Here is an 18,474-nt window from a genome sequence, read left to right as displayed (position 1 = left end):
GGATTGCTTTGCTACATCCCACTAATCTCTTGGATTTATCTGCTGCTGTTGCTAAGGAAGGAAAAATTATGTCCTTACCTGTTAATTTTCTTTCCTTTAGATGCAGCAGATGAATCCAGAGCCCCACCTTTTATGGATATTTGCTGTCGATTTATTTTGTGAGTCTTTAGGAGGTTTTTTTATTGTTGGTAGTTGTATTCTGCGTTATTACCTTTCCCATTTATTATGGGAAAGAAGTTTTTTCCATACTAAGCATATTACTGGTTCCGGATGCTTGGGCAAGGAGCAATACTGAAGATGCAGGAGGCGTGCCATCCAGTAGGACCACCTGTTAATCAGTTTCTCTATCTCCACCTTCTGGTAGATGTATGCTATCCCACTAGTCTCTGGATTCATCTGCTGTGTCTAAAGGAAAGAAAATTAACAGGTAAGAACATAATTTTTCCTTTTCTTCCAATAGAACGGTCACCTGTTACATCTCAGTCTTTGCAGCCTCAATCTCATGGCATGAAAATTGAACAGGCAGTCCTTGCTGACATCCCAATCTCTTCTTCAGTAAAAACAGTTCTTTTGGCAGCCAGATGCCCATCAACAAGAAAGTCTTATCAACTGAAGTGGAAACATTTTTCAATCTGGGCATGCTCAAGATCCTTTTTGCTGCCCGATTAATCTCATTTTAGCGTACTTGCTGCATTTATCAGATTCAGGCCTTCAGATCAATTCTGTACGTTTTCATCTTTCAGCCATCTCTGCGTACCATCACCTTCTAGATGGGAAACCAATTTCACAAGATCCTCTGGTTTCTTGCTTTCTTCGAGGTCTCAACAACCTCCAACCTCCACTGTGGATTCCATCTTCAGCCTGAGACCTCAACATTGTTTTGGACCAGTTAATGAAAGATCCTTTTGAACCTTTGGGGTCTGCGACACTACCTTTCCTAAAGTAGAAAACAGCTTTTCTGCGAGAAGAGTTAGTAAATTGCAAGTACTAGTCATCTATTTCACATACCATCAATATTTTTCCCAATAAAATACTCAGGTGAACTCACCCAAAATTTTTTCTAAAAGTGGATATGGATTTTCATATTAATTAGTCCATAACCTTATCGTTTTTTCCTCCTCTGCATTCTTCTACAGCAGAGCAAGCTCTATACACCTTAGACTGCAAGAGAGCATTACTTTTCTATTTAGACAGAACTGCGGCTATCCGCAACACTAATCAGATTTTTGTCTCCTTCAATTCAGCTACTCAAGGAAACTCTGGATTGCTCATTGATTCTCTTTTTGCTATACTAGACAGATTGGAGCACATTAAGTACGAGCCACAGCTTCCTCAATTGCAAACTTGAAATCGGTTCCAATTCAAGATATCTGCAAAGCAACGACTTGGTCTTCAGTTCATACCTTTACTAAGCACTAATGTTTGGACCAAAGTTCAGTGCAAGATATTCAGTTTGAACAATCAGTTCTCTGCAATTTATCTGCAGTATAAGTTTTTTCTCCTCCCATTTCTCCTTAAAGCTAGGGACTCACCAGCAAGTGTACCTGCATTTCCCCTGCTTGTCTCCGGAGAAAGCAAAGTTGCTTATCTGTAACAGGGGGTCTCAGTAGACAGCAGGGGAATACAGCCACACTTACCCACCCTCCATCCTCTCAATAAGATTTGTTAATTAAGCTATTAACATAACTGACTAACCAAGGGGAGGAACTCAAGAGGCAAGGTGTCCACACATGCTCAGTAAATTTAAAAACAAAAACTTACTATACCTAGGGGAGAGCACTGGCATGCAGGCTCCGTCAGAGGACTTCACCAGCAAGTGTGGCTGCATTCCCTTGCTGTCTATGGAGAACCCCTGTTACAGGAGAGCAACTGCGCTTTAACCGCATCGAACTTCATGGTGTATTGTGGTATACAAATAAAATTTTAAGTTATGTTACCAGCACACAGTAAAACAAAGGGGTCTAGCTCAGTGACTGTTGCAACTAAGGATCTGATATTTTGGAAATTATTTTTTTAATGCTGCATACAAATTTTGAACAAAATCTGAGACATGATGGAGAGCTTTTTTTAATTTTAGACCACTTGGTATGGAATAACACGCGTAGCAGTGTGAGCCATGCTCTTCTCTAATAGTCCACAATGTCTGCAATAATGCACCTCCTGTAGTGGAACTACAGTGACAGAACAATCAGGCCATCTTCAGCATTGAAAAGATGACTGAAGTAAGACCGAGTCTATTTGCTGCTGCAGCTAGTTGTAAACAGGACACAATTCAAATGTTTGTCTATAATTTACAAATTGGTGAATAATACATTCAATGGATTAGATTCCTTTATACATCCATATGTTCCTTCTAGAACATAGGATCTTCTCAACAAGATTTGCTTTTAGTTCCATCATTTTTTCGTGTGAAAAAGCTTGTAGTGCGATCATGGATAGTGTCAGTAGGTGGTCCAACACTGGAATTCAGCGCTTCTTTCCCTACATAGTGAAGTACGATATTTGACTTTTTATAATCAGACTGAAAATATAACGTGCATAATCATGATAATTATTTTCATGGAAAAGTTGAATGTTTTATTGGGGAATATTGTCATCTGTGCAGTTTTTATTATGAATGTATTTACCGTAAAGCATTTAGATATGGCACGACTTGCAATTTCAATAAAATTAAATAAATAAAACTCAATGTAACTCAATTTGTCATCCTTGATGGTGTCTCTTAAGCAACACTTGCATGACTGTGTCTTTTTTTTTTTTTTTCCTATTTTAGGGTAGAGAACAGGAGCACACGTTCGTTTTCCGGTTAGATAATTCTAAAGCTTGTAAGCATCTATGGAAGTGTGCAGTTGAACACCATGCTTTCTTCAGACTGCGAACGCCAGCAAACAGTAAAGCCAGCCGGTCTGACTTTATAAGGCTAGGATCTCGCTTCAGATTCAGGTATTTGGAATAAAAAAGCATTTTTAACTTTCTACCTTTGCAGATTGGGCATAAAGCTCATTTTTGTTGCAAGTGAAAATGAGTATGTGGTTGTCAAACCAGTTAAATGTTCTACATCATTGCACAAAATAAATGCTAGCAGGGCACTTTGGCATTCTTGGACTAAGCAGATGGTAGACAAGGGGAGGAATTTTTATTTATATGAAACTTGTACAACACTTACCTTTATAACATAGTAAATGACAGCCGATAAAGACCTAAATGGTCCATCCAGTCTGCCCATTAGTTACATGCATTATAAATTCATAATTAAATTAAATTGTCCTTTTTTCTTTGATTTCATAGACCACAAAGTTTGCCCGTTCCTGTCCTTAGGTCCCAACTTCTGGAGTTGTTGTCAAAAGCTAACTCCAGCCTATCCAACCATCTCATCACTTGCGGATACATACTGTAAAGTCTGCCTAGCAATGGCTTCATGTTCCAAGTTACTGGAGTTCCCATCAATGTCCTCCCTAGCCGAATTGCCATGTTGAAATTACCAAAATAAATACTTTTAACAGCACTTTAGGTTTTATCATATATTGCTCCAAGACTGCATCTTATTTAACTGTCTATAAGTAGGTGGCAAGATGGAAAATTACCAAGTAACTAGTGTTTAATCTTGAATGAATATGATCTGCGCGGAGTGGCAAGTGTGGCTCTGGCTAATTTGTTGGGCAGACTGGATAGACCATGCAGGTCTTTATCTGCTTTCATTTACAGTGTCAATGTGATAGCTATCAATTAGTGATGAATGCTCCTTAACTAATTTCACTCTCTAACAAATCCTGTTTTGTTGTGGACACTACTGTCCCTTACCTAGAAGCCAAAACTAAGGCCAAAATCTTAACATCTACATTGGTGAGAGAAATCAGATAAGACCCCATTTGTTTTGAGTTCTTCCCTTTCTTGTGGAATAAAATGCTTAAAATATGCCACATACATTTTGAGGATCACTCATTTTGAAAAGCATCTTGGTAAGTGATATAACATGAGCGTAACACTGAAAATACAATCATCTGGTAGAATGCTGACTAAGGCATCACTGCTTTCCCCAACTTCAAGCTCCCTACTGTCACAAAAATTTCTACCTCTGTTAGAGGTACCTGTGTCTCTTGTAATTAGTCACACCAGTCCTCCACAAAAATCAGTCCACCCTGTCACATCCTCATCCTCCTTACTATTTAGCTCTTTGTAGTACAGTGGAAACTTGGTTTATGAGCATAATTTGTTCCAGAAGCATGCTCGTAAACCAATTTACTCGTATATCAAAGCGAGTTTCCCCATAGAAAGTAAGGGAAACTTGCTTGATTCTTTCCACCTCCCATCTCCCCCCCTCCCCGGGCCACCGGTGCTGCTCCACCTCACCTCACTCTTGGAGAGAGGCGGGAACCAGAAAAATGCCTAGTTGGAGGAGAGGCACGATCTTTGGGCACTGGCACCTCCTGTGGCTTGGTGCTGCGTGCCAGTGCCACATTGGGGGGTAAGCTTGCAGTTTGAGCGGGCGGGGGATGCCAGTTCATGCGGGGAGCAGGCAATGCCAGTTCACGGGCGGGGGCAATGCCGGTTCACGGGCGGAGGACTTGCAAATCGAGTCAATGCTCAGTTTGCGAGTCACGATTTGCAAGAATGTTTTGCTCGTCTTGCAAAACACTCGCAAACCAGTGCACTCGTAAACCGAGGTTTGACTGTATTGAAAAAAATGACACGAAATGTCTTCCATATGTTAGTGTACTTTACCCTGCTGATTAACATATATATATACTGCCTCGTGACCTTCACCATGTATGCTAATAGCGTGCCTGCCTTATTTATTTATTTAATTATTTATTTAGTCCGTCCTCCCAAAGGAGCCCAGAACGGGTTACAAGAGTACATTCACAGTAAAGCAGATAAACTTTCATGAGAATACAAAGATTGGCGGATGTAGGGGGTTTATATTACAGCATTTACACTATAAGTGTAACGTATAGACTAAAAATACAGACTTGGTGGACATAGGACACAGTGTTTACAGAATAGACGTAACATACAGACTTAGATACAGACGTGGTTTGAATTGCAGGATTTTCTGTACAGATCTTATGCCTGTACTTATATAATTCATACTGATAGTAGAAGATTAGGGATTTTATCATGCACTGTGCAATAGTATCATTAGAACTTCATGTCATGTGTGTTTTTCTAACTCCTTCCTCATTCAGAGTTTATGTCCTACAGGTGTTTGTGTTTCATCAGCTGTGTCAGCCTTAATGGTCTATGCATCCCTTTGCTTCCAGTGTCTCACAACTTAGGCAATTATATGACCCCCTCATGATTGTGTTGCCAGCCTCCTAAAGTAAGGAAGGAGAAATAGTAGGTCCCTGATTCATCTCCAGATATTCCATCCATTTTGTGTTCAAAAACGACTTAATGCGATATTGTGAATTAAGCCAGGGCTCATTTCCCAGCTGAAAGCACTGCCAAATCATGGTCAGGGTTGGGATAACATGATAGGCCTAGCACAGGCAGCCCTTACTATAGGTGTCCCTGGACATTTTGCCATACTCACTCAATTGTAGAACCTAAGTGTACTTTTAAATATAATGATAAATGAAAACAATAAAATAATGGCAGATTTCTTTGAGCAAGCTCAAAGAACCACAAAAAAGGATCAGTGTTCCATATCAAAATCGAGAATATCAAGTCCAGGAACTTGTGTTTCACTTTGTGTGGCTTTTGAGATTCTTTATGAAAAAATAATTTACCAAAGTATAGGAAAAATAGATTTCAAAATGCTTTAAATTGGGGTAATTTGTGCAAGTCATGAAAGTATGGTCTAAATATTAGCAAAACCAGAATATTTGAAGATGGGAGAGAGAATAAGTTTCTACTGAACATGTACTTAAGTTCCAGAGTTATCTGAACAGGCCTATCTGCAAAACCACCCTCTCTTTTTTTTGTGTGTATTTTGAATGGGAAGGGAGAACATAAGAACATAAGAATAGCCTTACTGGGTCAGACCAATGGTCCATCAAGCCCAGTAGCCCATTCTCACGGTGGCCAATCTAGGTCACTAGTTCCTGGCCAAAATCCAGGGTGTAGCAATATTCCATGCTACCGATACAGGGCAAGCAGTGGCTTCCCCTGTGTCTTTCTCAATAATAGACTACGGACTTTTCCTCCAGGAACTTGTCCAAACCTTTCTTAAAACAAGCTACACTATTCACTCTTACCACATCAGTCTCGCAAAGGTGTAGGGGAGCAGGAAGGACAGTCTGAAATGTTGATGATGGTGATGGTGATGATTTATATGTGCTACTTGATATTATTTTTTATAGCGGTCGTACAGAATACCAAGCAACTCATGCAGGCCGGTTACGTAGGACCAGCACATTTGAAAGACGGCCAAGCAAACGGTATCCATCTCGAAGGCATTCTGGGTTTAAAGGTCAGTGTTTTAATTTTGTTTTTTGATGATCTGTCAGTTTCTTAAAGCAACTATCTTATCTCAAAAGCTGGTTTTAAAACTTTTATTTCCTCTCATTGCGAGTTTAGAAACTTTTTTTAGAACATAAAGCAGAAAAGGCCATGTAGCCTGTCCAGTCTACCCATCCATATAAATTACTCGGCTCTACAACCTGTCTTTCAGAGATCCTTTGACTTTCTCAAACTTCCTTGAAGTTAATATCCTCTTCTCCATTACCTTATTGAGAAGCTGTTCCATGCATCTACTACTTTTCTGTAAAGAAACATATCCTATTATTCCTGATTCATTTCACTTTTATTCTAGAGCTTCCTTTCTATTGAGTGTCCTGCCTCCTGTGTATTTAGATACAGGCAGTCCCCGGGCTAAGAATGAGCTACGTTTTTAAAGCTGTTCTTAAGTCGGATTTGTATGTAACTCATAATTTGTAGATTTTAAGATTCTTGCTGCTTATCTCTTCTCCCAGCTGACAAAAGGGCCGACTGTTCTACCAATGTTCCCTCTAAGGTACAGCATGCACAACCGCACACTTTTCTTAATGTAGTCATGCATCATTCTTGAATCTGCTGCAGGAGAAGTGTAGGAGTCTATGCCACTGGAAATACTGTTCAGTGACATCAAATGAAGCCGCAACTGCATTCTTAAATATGAATCGTAGTCTGCAACTCGGGGACTGCCTGTATTTAAATATATCCAAAGTATATCAAATTTCCTCTTATTTGTTTTTTTCAGGATTTACTTGTTTAGATCTTTATCCCACTTATGTCTTATGACAGTTGACCATTTTATTAGCTGCCATCTGGTTTATATTCTTTGACTGCACACAGTAATTCAAATGAGATCTCACCAGAGACTTAACAGAGAGGCACTATCACCTTCTTTTCTACTGGCCATCTTACTTACCTTTCTAGCTACCTTTGAGATGATCAGATACAATCGCCCCCCAGATATTGCCCTTTTTTTTAATCAAGACCCACTATCAAACCAGTTCTAATCTAAGTGAGAATAGAGATCAACAAGGCATATGTTGAAGATGAAATCCAAACTGGCAATTGTCTAAAAGTTCATACTTGTACGAAATCTTATAAATTGGTCAGATGAAATCTTCTGAAATACTTTTGCTAAAAAAGGCAATATGGAGATAAGTTTATAATTCTCAGGTGAACAAGAATCCAATGAGAGACCTTTATACAACAGCCTTACAATGGCTGCCTTCAGCCATCAGGAAACATCCTTTCTGAAAAAGATTTATTCACCAGTATCGAAATAGGGCCAGCTACTATATTAATCATTGATTTTAGGACAGAGGAGTGACATGGGCCTAATGAATGAGAAATTTCTCAGAAAACATTTCCTCCACTTGTTGAGGAGAAACAAAGCAAAGCATTCCATTGCTTTTCCTCTTCAAGTAGACAGGTTACCTCAGTCAGAAATGATATTGATTTAGGAGTCAACAATTTTTCTATGAAATACATTTGAAAAATCTTGACCAGAAATAGCAATCAATATTTGTTTCTCTTTATCTTGAATGGAAGTATATTTCTAAACCACAGAGAATAAATGTTTAGATTTGTCACATGATGATACAACAGTTTCATAAAATATTGTTGCTTAGCTAATAATAAAACATACACCAAAGTAGTGCACAATATATAAAACGTGGAGATGATGCGGTATACAAACCTAAGGATTAGATTAGATTAGATAAAACTAATATAAAAGCATGTATTATCAATAAAGTAGTTGAGGATTCTCAACCAAATTTATTCAAAATCTCCTCATCAAATATAAATATTTAATTCATTAACAAACTTCAGTGGCTAACCCCAGGTAACACAGATAACCATGAGGATTAAATTAACCAGTTTCTTAATTAGTCCAAACTACTTATGTGTAAATTCAATACTTCATTATTATAGTTTCCTTACTTGACATTAACACTATTATTCAATTACTCATCTTATTGCAGCTTCAATCTTAAACAGGCATTCCCATTTAAGATCGAAGCTGTAATACGATGAGTAGTTGAATAAGTTTTATTGTCAAGTATGACATTAAAAGAAAAGACAATATCATTCAAAGCAGGGCTGTCCGATTCTGGTCCTCGAGATCTACTGGCAGGCCAGGTTTTCTGGATATCCACAATGAATATCCATGAGAGAGATTTGCCTGCACTGCCTTCTTGGTATGCAAATCTCTCCCATGCAAGTTCATTGTGGATATCCTGAAAACCTGGCCTGCCAGTAGATCTCAAGGACTGGAATTGGGCAGCCCTTATTTAAAGTATAACAAAATATAATGAACTAATATAATTCCTGTATAGGCTCTGTTACCCACCTTGAAGCCCATGATAATAATAATAATAATAACAGCTTATATACCGCAATACCGGTAGGAGGTTGTGTGGCGCAGTGGTTGGATCTACAGCCTCAGCACCCTGGGGTTGTGGGTTAAAACCCCGCGCTGCTCCTTGTGACCCTGGGCAAGTCACTCAGTCCTCCATAGCCCCAGGTACGTTAGCTAGATTGTGAGCCCACCGGGACAGAGAGGGAAAATGCTTGAGTACCTGATTGTAAAACCGCTTAGATAACCTTGATAGGCAGTATATAAAAATCCTAATAATAAAATAATAATAATAATAATAATAATAAATACCGTGAAGTTCTATGCGGTTTACAAAGATTAAGCAAAGATACAAATTGATTGACTTTAAGAGGGGAGGCAGAAAGAGGGTTAATAGGACAGGAAACCCATTTTTGAGGAGAGAGTGATCAATAGAACAAGTTAATCGCTATAGAGGGGAGAGAGAAGAGAGGATCAGTTGTCTAGATACTTTAGGAACAGGTGTGTTTTCAGACGTTTCCTAAATTCCTCATAAGTAGTGGGCGAAAGCAATTGTTCTAGGTCTTTACCCCATGATGCTGCTTGGTGCGAGAGAAGATGTTCATGGTGTTTTTTCAGTTTACAACCTCTCACTGGGGGGGAAACGAAATTGGAATGTGAGCTTCTCTTGTGTCTGTTGGCTAAAAAGACGAAAAGGTCAGTTATATATTTAGGGGCTAGTCCGTGTAGTGCTTTGAAGCAGAAGCAGGCAAATTTAAACTTTACGCACGGCTCCATTGGCAGCCAATGCAGCTGCCGGTAGTAGGGTGTCACGTGGTCAAACTTCCTCAGCCCAAAGATCAGTTTGACCGCTGCATTTTGCATCAATTGTAAACGCTGCATGTTCTTTTGGGAAATTGCTAAATAGGCGATGTTGTCAACAACTATTGAATAGCCTGCTCAAACAAAAAATTTTAAGTGCCAATTTAAATTTTAGAAATGAAGGTTCTGTAGTGTCAGCAGCAAAAGATTAAAAAAAAGGAAGGTGGCACAAAAAAAGCCGAGTGCTGAATAGATTCTAAATGTGCTACCTGAGACATAGGAATTTGTAAACGGCCATCATGCAATGATCTTTGAGGGAGGCCAGGTAATCCAGAATTCCATTGTATAGCACTCTGAATCAAAACAAGAAGTTTAAATTGAATATGTAATCAATGGTATTTCATTGAAAAGAGATAACGTAGTCATATGTTTTAGAATGGGATATTATTTTCACTGCTGTATTTTGTACCTGTTGAAGAATTTAAGTAAAAGAGGAAGTCCCAAGTATATAAAGATATAATAATCTAATCTTAATGCAATTAATGAATAAAACAAAATATTCTGCGATGATTCATTGAGATAGTTTTGCACTGATCAAAATTGTCTAAATGCCCAGAAACATTTCTTTACAAATTTGTGGGACAAAATGCAGGTTACTTATCAATAATCACTTCTAAGTACAGTGATACCTTGGATTACGAGCATAATCCATTCCAGGAACTTGCTCGTAATCCAAAATGCTCGTTTATCAAAGCGAGTTTCCCCATAGGAAATAATGGAAACTTGCTTTGATACGTTCCCACCCCCCCCACTCCCGATAACCGGCATCGCTCCCCCCCCCCCGCTTGCAAAGGCCCCCTCGCTCCAACCGGCACCCCCCCCACCGCGCGAACCGGCCCCCCCGCCAGTACAACTTAAATTTACCCACCTCCCCGTCTAGCACCGGCACGCAGGCACAGCTCGTGTGCCTAGAAGATCTTCCGGCTTCGGTTCCATAGACAAAGCGCGCCTTTGTCCCGGCACGCTTTTGACCTGACACTTCCGGCTTCTGTCTGCCTTGAGCATGCATCTGCATCACCGAGATTCTCGGCGAGAGGGAGAATAGAAGTCCTTGAGCATGCGCAGATGCATGCTCAAGGCAGGCAGAAGCCAGAGGTGTCAGGTCAAAAGCGCGCCGGGACAAAGGAGAGTCAGCGAGGGTTCGGCGGTGGGGGCAGGGTGGGTGCTCAAGGGTTCTGCTACACAAGGGATGGGAGGGGGAGAAGGATGGAACCCTGGGCAAGGGTTCTGCTGCACGAGGGATGGGAGGGAGGGAAGAATAGAAGCTGGGCAAGGGTTCTGCTGCACAGGGAGATGGGAGGAATGGACAAATAGAAAAATGCTGCAGAGAGAAGGCACAAGGGGATGGGTGAGAGGGGAGGAAAGATGTTGCACATGTGGGGAAGAGAAAGGAAAGAGGAAACATTGGGGTGAAGGAGAGGAAGGGAGAGATGATTATGAACATGAAAAAAATAAGCCCTACCTGAAAATAATACCTAATGTATTTTTTGGGCCCCAAATGAATATAAGACACTGTCTTATTTTCGTGGAAACACGGTAGACCTCCGATGCTTAAACAAATGCTTGCTGAAGGAGAAGCTTTGCATGAACTCTGTGGGAACCCTTCTACCTCTCCTGGAAAAAGGTGATTGGCTATGTTCTGCAGATCACAAAGAGATTATGCTCACATAGCTATCCTACCCACTCACAGAAGGTATTTTTGCTTCCACATTGTTTTTGACATATCCACTACAAAGTCTTGCCTTTCGTAATGGCTTCAGCCCCTTGAGTTTTCACGAAATGGCTTATAGTAGTGGCGGCAGCCCTTCACACATAGGGGTTTCACGTATTTTCCTGCTTAGATTTGTATTTGTAATTATTTATTTATATCCCACCTTTCCCAAGGCAGGTCACAATAGAGTACGTAAACAGAATCACATACATTATTACAGTGGTATCAAACTCAAACCTTTTGCAGGGCCACATTTTGGATTTGTAGGTACTTGGAGGGCCTCAGATAAAATAGTTAATGTCTTATTAAAGAAATGACAATTTTGCATGAGATAAAACTCTTTATAGTTTATAAATCTTTCCTTTTGGCTAAGTCTTAATAATAATATTGCTATTTATAGCTAAAGAGACATATGATCAAGAAACTGTTTTATTTTACTGTTGTGATTGATAAAAATACTGAGGGCCTTAAACTAGTACCTGGCAGGCCGCATGTGGCCCCCGGGCCACAAGTTTGAGACCACTGCATTATAACAAATCGAACATCAAAAAAAACATAATAATGATAATGTAAAGCCTCCTAAAATTACAAAGAGGATACCAGCGCCTCACATCAAAAAAACTAGATCAAGTGCCATATTTCATCTTACAGAAGAGGTGTTTCTTCAAGTGCTTCTCCAGGTGATCAAGGCTTCATCATCACAAATAGCTCAGTATGCCATCAACTCAACAATTCATCTTCTGGAACTCCTCACATTTGCCTTCAGCTACCAAAAAAACCAAATGGACAGCCAATCCACAAGATCCAGGATACCCCCCCAAAAAAATAAATCAACCCCCCCAAAAAAAAACAACAAAACAAAACCCAAACAAACAACAAAACAGTAGATCAGAGTAGAAATCCAAAACTTAACACAAAAATGTATCCACCACATAAAATAATATATACATAATTAAGACACAGCCACGTTTCATCCTTACAAGGGCTGCATCAGGAGCTGTAAAAATTGACAATCAAAAATATAGAAACAATGTTAGTATAAATCATAACACATTCTCAATAAATAAATCATAAAACCACAGACTGTGCCAGTGAAAAGGTCACATAAAAAATTATTTAGGCTACAAACAAGCATAAAGAAACAATACAAAACATTCTCAAAGGGTGTTACTCAACAGGTATCAACTAATGGCAATAGCTGTAAAATGTTAGAAAAGCAATCATTAGACATCTGTGGAGTCTCTCCTAAATCAGCTCTTGAAACTTTAAAATTGTAGAAACGGCCAGTCCAAAAGAATGCACATACCTTCTCTCCTTTCAAGCAAAAGCAGCTGTGGTGAAACTGCTACTAGAAAGACAATGACTAAATAGCCCAGCTAATGAAAAACATGATTTTCAGTAAGTTTTGATATAAATTGGGCATGTTTTCAGATTCCTGCACCTCACCCAAGGAGAAACTTAGATTAATTGGTATCAGAGTTGTTAAGCTGTGCTTTTCAATTTTAAACTAAGAAGAGGGTACTGAATTTAGAGCGCTAGTCAGAGCAGTATTAGAAAGAAGAGTTGTCTTCCTCGACTGCCTAAGAAGAAAGAGTTGTTTTATTTGATTGTCCAGTTTACTGTTGCACTGGGGAACCTAGCAGAAGGGACCTCAGATTTTGAAAGTATTTGATATCCATCAAGCTCCTTTCTGCTTCAGCAGGCCTTTCAATTGATAACTCTGGTGGAGTGTGAAACCATGTAAAGTCCTAGAAGGAATGTTTTCTCTAACAAGGATAGATGTCTTGGTTATAGCATCACAAAGAGCACAAACTTCCCAGTAGAGGGCAGTGCAGGATAAGAAAGTGGAGATCCTCCTAATGCAAGCCTTCATATAAACTGTACTGGGTTCTCAGCTGCCTATCTACATTGAATACAGCTGCTTCTGGAGGGACTTAACTTTGAGTCCATCTCAGCATTCCTGGTGGACACAGTGTAACCTGGTCTTAATGGTGGATGCAGATTCTTTCAGGAACCTTGAGAGGCAGCAGTTGCATAGGTGAGATTACTCTTTGGAGTAAGGGTGACTCCAAAGATCTAGAGGTTTCATTGTTGGCTTACATTCAGGTCTGGAAGATCTAAGGGCTTGTGTTTAGAATACATGATTCCTCTTTGGAAGGCTACTGTACTCTCCATTCTGGCCTTTTTATGGCATAAAAGGTACTGGTTCGGGGCAGGCCTTGGAAGCCCATACCAAGTATTGCATTTCCTTTGAGGGGGATCGAGCAGCTTCAATCCCCCTTCCCCTTCTTTATAAGGCAGGTAGGTAGTTCTATTATGGAATCTGTCTGGTCCTTCTGAAAAGACATGTGTTTTCATTCTAAGTGCATCTAGATGCTGAAAAGGAGGGCAGAGCATATTCCCAAAACTAGCAGGTGACTCTCCTGTGTAGTCAGGTGTGAGCTGGTCCAAAATGGACTTGGAATTGGCAGCGTAACTCTGCTTTTATTGTTTTCTGTGATGTATCTTGATGAACTCTATTCTCTAAACTTGAAATAGCACCTAAAAATAGTTTTGTTTATATTTTTTTTCTCTCCTTTGTTAAAGCAAACAATCCTGTTAAAGTCACTCAGCTGTGGTAAGTATTAACAATATTTTTATTGGCTATAAATTTATTTTTCTTACTGTTGAAAGGCATCTGAAATGAGCTTAAATTGTTTGTTTGTGGTTAATTTCCTCACTATTGCAATTGAAGTTCACATTATAGACTTATTTTAAGAGCCCCCATTCTAAACAAAATATTAAATATACTGACTTGTTTAGTAATGTTGAATCAAGCTTTTAGAGAAGTTAAGACATATGTATACTAAAGTGCTAGTGAATAGGCAGCCCGAGAGCTCGTCTCGACGGGCGTACCTAATGCGGAGCTGGGAGGCCCGCATGGTAGCCCGTCGGAGACACGGGGACGCTGGTGGGAGCAGGAGGCAGGAGATTGGTCGGCAGGTCTTCCCGCCGTCGGGAAGACCTGCCATTGGATAGTCGTGGCCGCGGAGGGCGTTGGGAGGGGGAGGGTTTATAAGTCGGGCTTCGGAGGACTAAGGGCATTCCTGGTCCTCCGAAGCGGCTTTCCCGCCCGCCCGCCCACCCTTTGGCTTCTTGGTAGAGGGGGTGAGTTGGGATATTTGGGCGGTATCTCGAGCTACTGGCTGGGCTCATCAGGGGATGAGCGGTGGGCCGGCTGGGAGCCGTGCCTGGTGGGTCAGGTGACCCGGGTTAATGGGGCATGTGGGGGACATGCCACCCCTCAGATCCTTGCTTCATGGCGGGGTCGGGGGCATAACTTGTTTTACAGTAGCTCGAAATAATTTTGTGTTATAATGTTTATACTGTTTATACATTGATATGTTATTTAACAACCTGTTATGACCAATAAAGAGGGCTGCGTTTATTTTTTCACCATAATTAGTGTTGAGTTTTTGTGGGAGAATGTAGGGGAGGGGTAAGGGTTTGAGATATATAGGAAGCGGGCCTATCCAGATTCCGCTGTTATAGGCTTTGTGAGTGCTAACGTGGCACTTTTCCTGTACACTAAGCCCATTTTTAGTGCATCCATGTAATACTGAATTATTTCTGTAATTCTCTTTCAGGTCATTCACTAATTTTGTATTTAACACACATAACTTGAAAACAACTGACAAGGGAGCAATTACTGCCTGCTATTTAGGAGGCACTAAGGACTCCTGTAATATAGACGCACTAACCAGTTAACATTTGGTTTTCAGAATAGGCTAGCTAACATAGAAATATGATGGCAGATAAAGGCCAAATGGCCCATCCAGTCTGCCCATCCGCAGCATCCTCTCTCCCTAAGAGATCCCATGTACCTGTCCCATGCTTTCTTAAAGTGTGTCCACTCCCATTCTCAGCCCCAACACACCCCATCCAGAAAAGTAATTAAAAAAAAAAATAAATATCAAGCGCATAGCACACACAAACAGCTTACTTAACCGCAAAATGTTTTATTGCATTTTGCACTAAACGTTTTTGTATGTGAAAAGCACGCTTAGGGCTTAATGCATTTTATTAGACATATCCCTAAGTTTAGAATTAATCAGAAAATGAGAAACCTGTTCGTGATTAAAAAGCTGATGAGAAAAACTGATTTAAAAAAAAAAAAGGTGTGAAGAAGAAAATCTGTGTTGAATCTAAGCAATTGTTCAGCTTTCTGGCCCCTTGCCTGCAAATATGTTGTTATACGATAGAAATGTTCTTTGAAAACCTGTGTTTCTTGGCAGGCTTTCCAGGTATATGTATACTTTTTTTAACAATTTATTACAGCTGATGTGCTTCAAACAATACTTCCTCTCTCTGTTCAAACCAATGAATTCTAGCAAGTTGTATGTTTGTCTCTGAGAGGATTAGAATAATTTGTGGCCTGCCCAGTGGCTCTGTGCAGTGAACTTGGATTTAGTTGCTGGGTTAGGCTTGCAAGTTTAGCTTATTCAGCTGAGAAGACTTCATTTACCGTATTTTCACGTAGATAAAGCGCACCCGTGTAAAAAGCGCACACGGGTATAGCACGCGGAAAACACAAATTTATGTACAGAAATTTTTGTATACCGCGCACACCCGTATACCGCGCATGCTGCCCGACTCTCCAGTCGCCCGCCCCGACACTCCTCTGGCCACCCCGACTCTTCTTTCGCCCGCCCCGACTCTCCTCTCCCCCTTGAAGTCCTGTCCCCCACCCTGAAAGCCTGATGCCCCCCCCCCGACGTCCAATTCATCCCCCCCCCCCCGCAGGACCGCTCACACCCCCTTCCCGAAGGACCGCTCACGCGCACCCCCACCCTGAAGGACCGCTCGCACCCCCACAACCTCTTGACCCCCCCATCATGTAGAAGCGCCTACCGGTGTCCTGCTGCTTCCCCTCTTGCCCCGCCGACTTCCCGACACGATCGGGGCAAGAGGGAGCTCAAGCCCTCTTGCCCCAGCCAACCGCGGCACCCCCGACACGATCGGGGCAAAAGGGAGCTCAAGCCCTCTTGCCCCCCCCCCGACTCCCCGACACAATCGGGGCAAAAGGGAGCCCAAGCCTTCTTGCCCCGCCGACTCCCCAACTCCCCGACAATATCGGGCCAGGAGGGAGCCCAAGTCCTCCTGGCCCTGGCAACCCCCCCCCTAGTTGTTCGGGCCAGGAGGGAGCCCAAATCCTCCTGGCCACGGCGACCCCCTACCCCCACCCGCACTACATTACGGGCAGGAAGGATCCCAGGCCCTCCTGCCCTCGACGCAAACCCCCCCTCCCCCCAATGACCGCCCCCAAGAACCTCCGACCGCCCCCCCCCAGCCGACCTGCGACCCCCCTGGCCGACCCCCACGACACCCCCACCCCCCCTTCCCCGTACCTTTCTGTAGTTGGCTGGACAGACAGGAGCCAAATCCGCCTGTCCGGCAGGCAGCCAACGACGGAATGAGGCTGTATTGGCCCATCCATCCCAAAGCTCCGCCTACTGGTGGGGCCTAAGGCGCCTGGGCCAATCAGAATAGGCCCGGGAGCCTTAGGTCCCTCCTGGGGGCGGGGCCTTGGGCACATGGTCGGGTTGGGCCCATGTGCCTCAGGCTCCGCCCCCAGGTGGGACCTAAGGCTCCCGGGCCTATTCTGATTGGCCCAGGCACCTTAGGCCCCACCAGTAGGCAGAGCTTTGGGACGGATGGGCCAATCCGGCCTCATTCCGTCGGCTGCCTGCCAGACAGGCAGGTTTGGCTCCCATCTGTCCGGCCAACTACAGAAAGTTACGGGGAAGGGGGGTGGGGGTGTTGTGGGGGTCGGCCAGGGGGGTCGCGGGTCGGCTGGGGGGGGCGGTCGGAGGGTCTTGGGGGGGCGGTCGTTGGGGGGAGGGGGGTTTGTGTCGAGGGCAGGAGGGCCTGGGATCCCTCCTGCCCGTAATGTAGTGCGGGGTGGGGTTAGGGGGTCGCCATGGCCAGGAGGGTTTGGGCTCCCTCCTGGCCCGAAAAACTAGCAGGGGGGGGGGGTCGCCAGGACCAGGAGGACTTGGGCTCCCTCCTGGCTCGATATTGTCGGGGAGTTGGGGAATCGGCGGGGCAAGAGGGCTTGGGCTTCTTTTTGCCCCGATCGTGTCGGGAAGTCGGGGGGGCAAGAGGGCTTGAGCTCCCTCTTGCCCCGATCGTGTCGGGGAGTCGGCGGTCCTTCGGGGTGGGGGTGCGGGTGCGTGCGAGCGGTCCTGCGGGGGGTGAATCGGACGTCGGGGGGGAACTATGTAAAAAAAATTTTGTACAACGCGCTCACGCGTATACCGCGCAAGGGTATGCACGGTTTGTAAAAACACGTATAACGCGCGCGTTATATGCGTGAAAATACGGTACAGTTATTGAAGGAAGAGAGTTCTGGTTATTTATAATGGTGGAAGCTAGTAGACAGAGGTCTATAATGGTAGGATTCTGAATGGAACCCTTGCGTGTGGCCCTTGATTCAGGGCTGCTGCTGTATTGACTGGGCTGAGTTATAAGAAGATATACAGTGGGGGGAAATCCCCTTGTGACCATGAATGAAGGATTATGGTGAAAACTAGCAGACAAGGGTATCCTAAGACAATGCTTTTCAGCTGTCTCCTGGGGAGACACCTAGTCAGTAGGTTTCAGGATTTACCACAATAAGAATACATGAGAGATTTTCATGCAGTGAACACTCATTGCATGCAAATTATATTCATTGTAGAAATCCTGAAACCCCAATTGGCTTGGTATGCCACCAGGAGAGGTTTGAGAACTATCTTAAAGGAACAAGTTCAGAAAGTGGAACACTTGTCTATATCATATTGTATAGAAGGTTTAATGTACAAATTGATTAAGCACTCACAAAAATTTTAGTTGTTCCTTTGTTGCAGTACAAACGTAGGATGGAACAGATGTATGCCAATTTTTTATTGTGGGATAATGCAGTTTTAAAGCACAACCGTTGTGAAGTACTGTTAATTAAGACCTGATCAGCTGTGCAACAGAGAATCACCACTGCATGATACTCAGGTTCAGGCCAGCACTTCATAGCAACAAGAGACACCATGCTTCTTAAACAGGAGCTCCTTTATGGGCATAAATATAGCCACACTTG

The 18,474-nt window shown here is 42.6% G+C and overlaps 1 protein-coding gene across 6 annotated transcripts in view; it reads left to right on the top strand.

The window, feature by feature from the left end:
* Nucleotides 1–18,474, top strand: part of EPB41L4B (erythrocyte membrane protein band 4.1 like 4B) — a 449,748-nt gene that overhangs the window by 220,549 nt on the left and 210,725 nt on the right. For all 6 annotated transcript variants that reach the window (XR_004538081.1, XM_033930624.1, XM_033930625.1 and 3 more), the window contains 3 exons: nucleotides 2,774–2,943; nucleotides 6,303–6,412; nucleotides 13,950–13,980. Coding sequence is in view for 5 of the 6 variants with exons in the window: in XM_033930624.1 (XP_033786515.1) it covers nucleotides 2,774–2,943; nucleotides 6,303–6,412; nucleotides 13,950–13,980 (311 nt within the window). In the remaining variant the exon portion in view is untranslated. The remainder of the gene's footprint in view (nucleotides 1–2,773; nucleotides 2,944–6,302; nucleotides 6,413–13,949; nucleotides 13,981–18,474) is intronic.

This window comes from Geotrypetes seraphini, chromosome 2 (genome assembly GCF_902459505.1).
Source record: "Geotrypetes seraphini chromosome 2, aGeoSer1.1, whole genome shotgun sequence".
NCBI lineage: Eukaryota > Metazoa > Chordata > Amphibia > Gymnophiona > Dermophiidae > Geotrypetes > Geotrypetes seraphini.
This window is presented reverse-complemented; position numbering and strand designations above follow the sequence as displayed.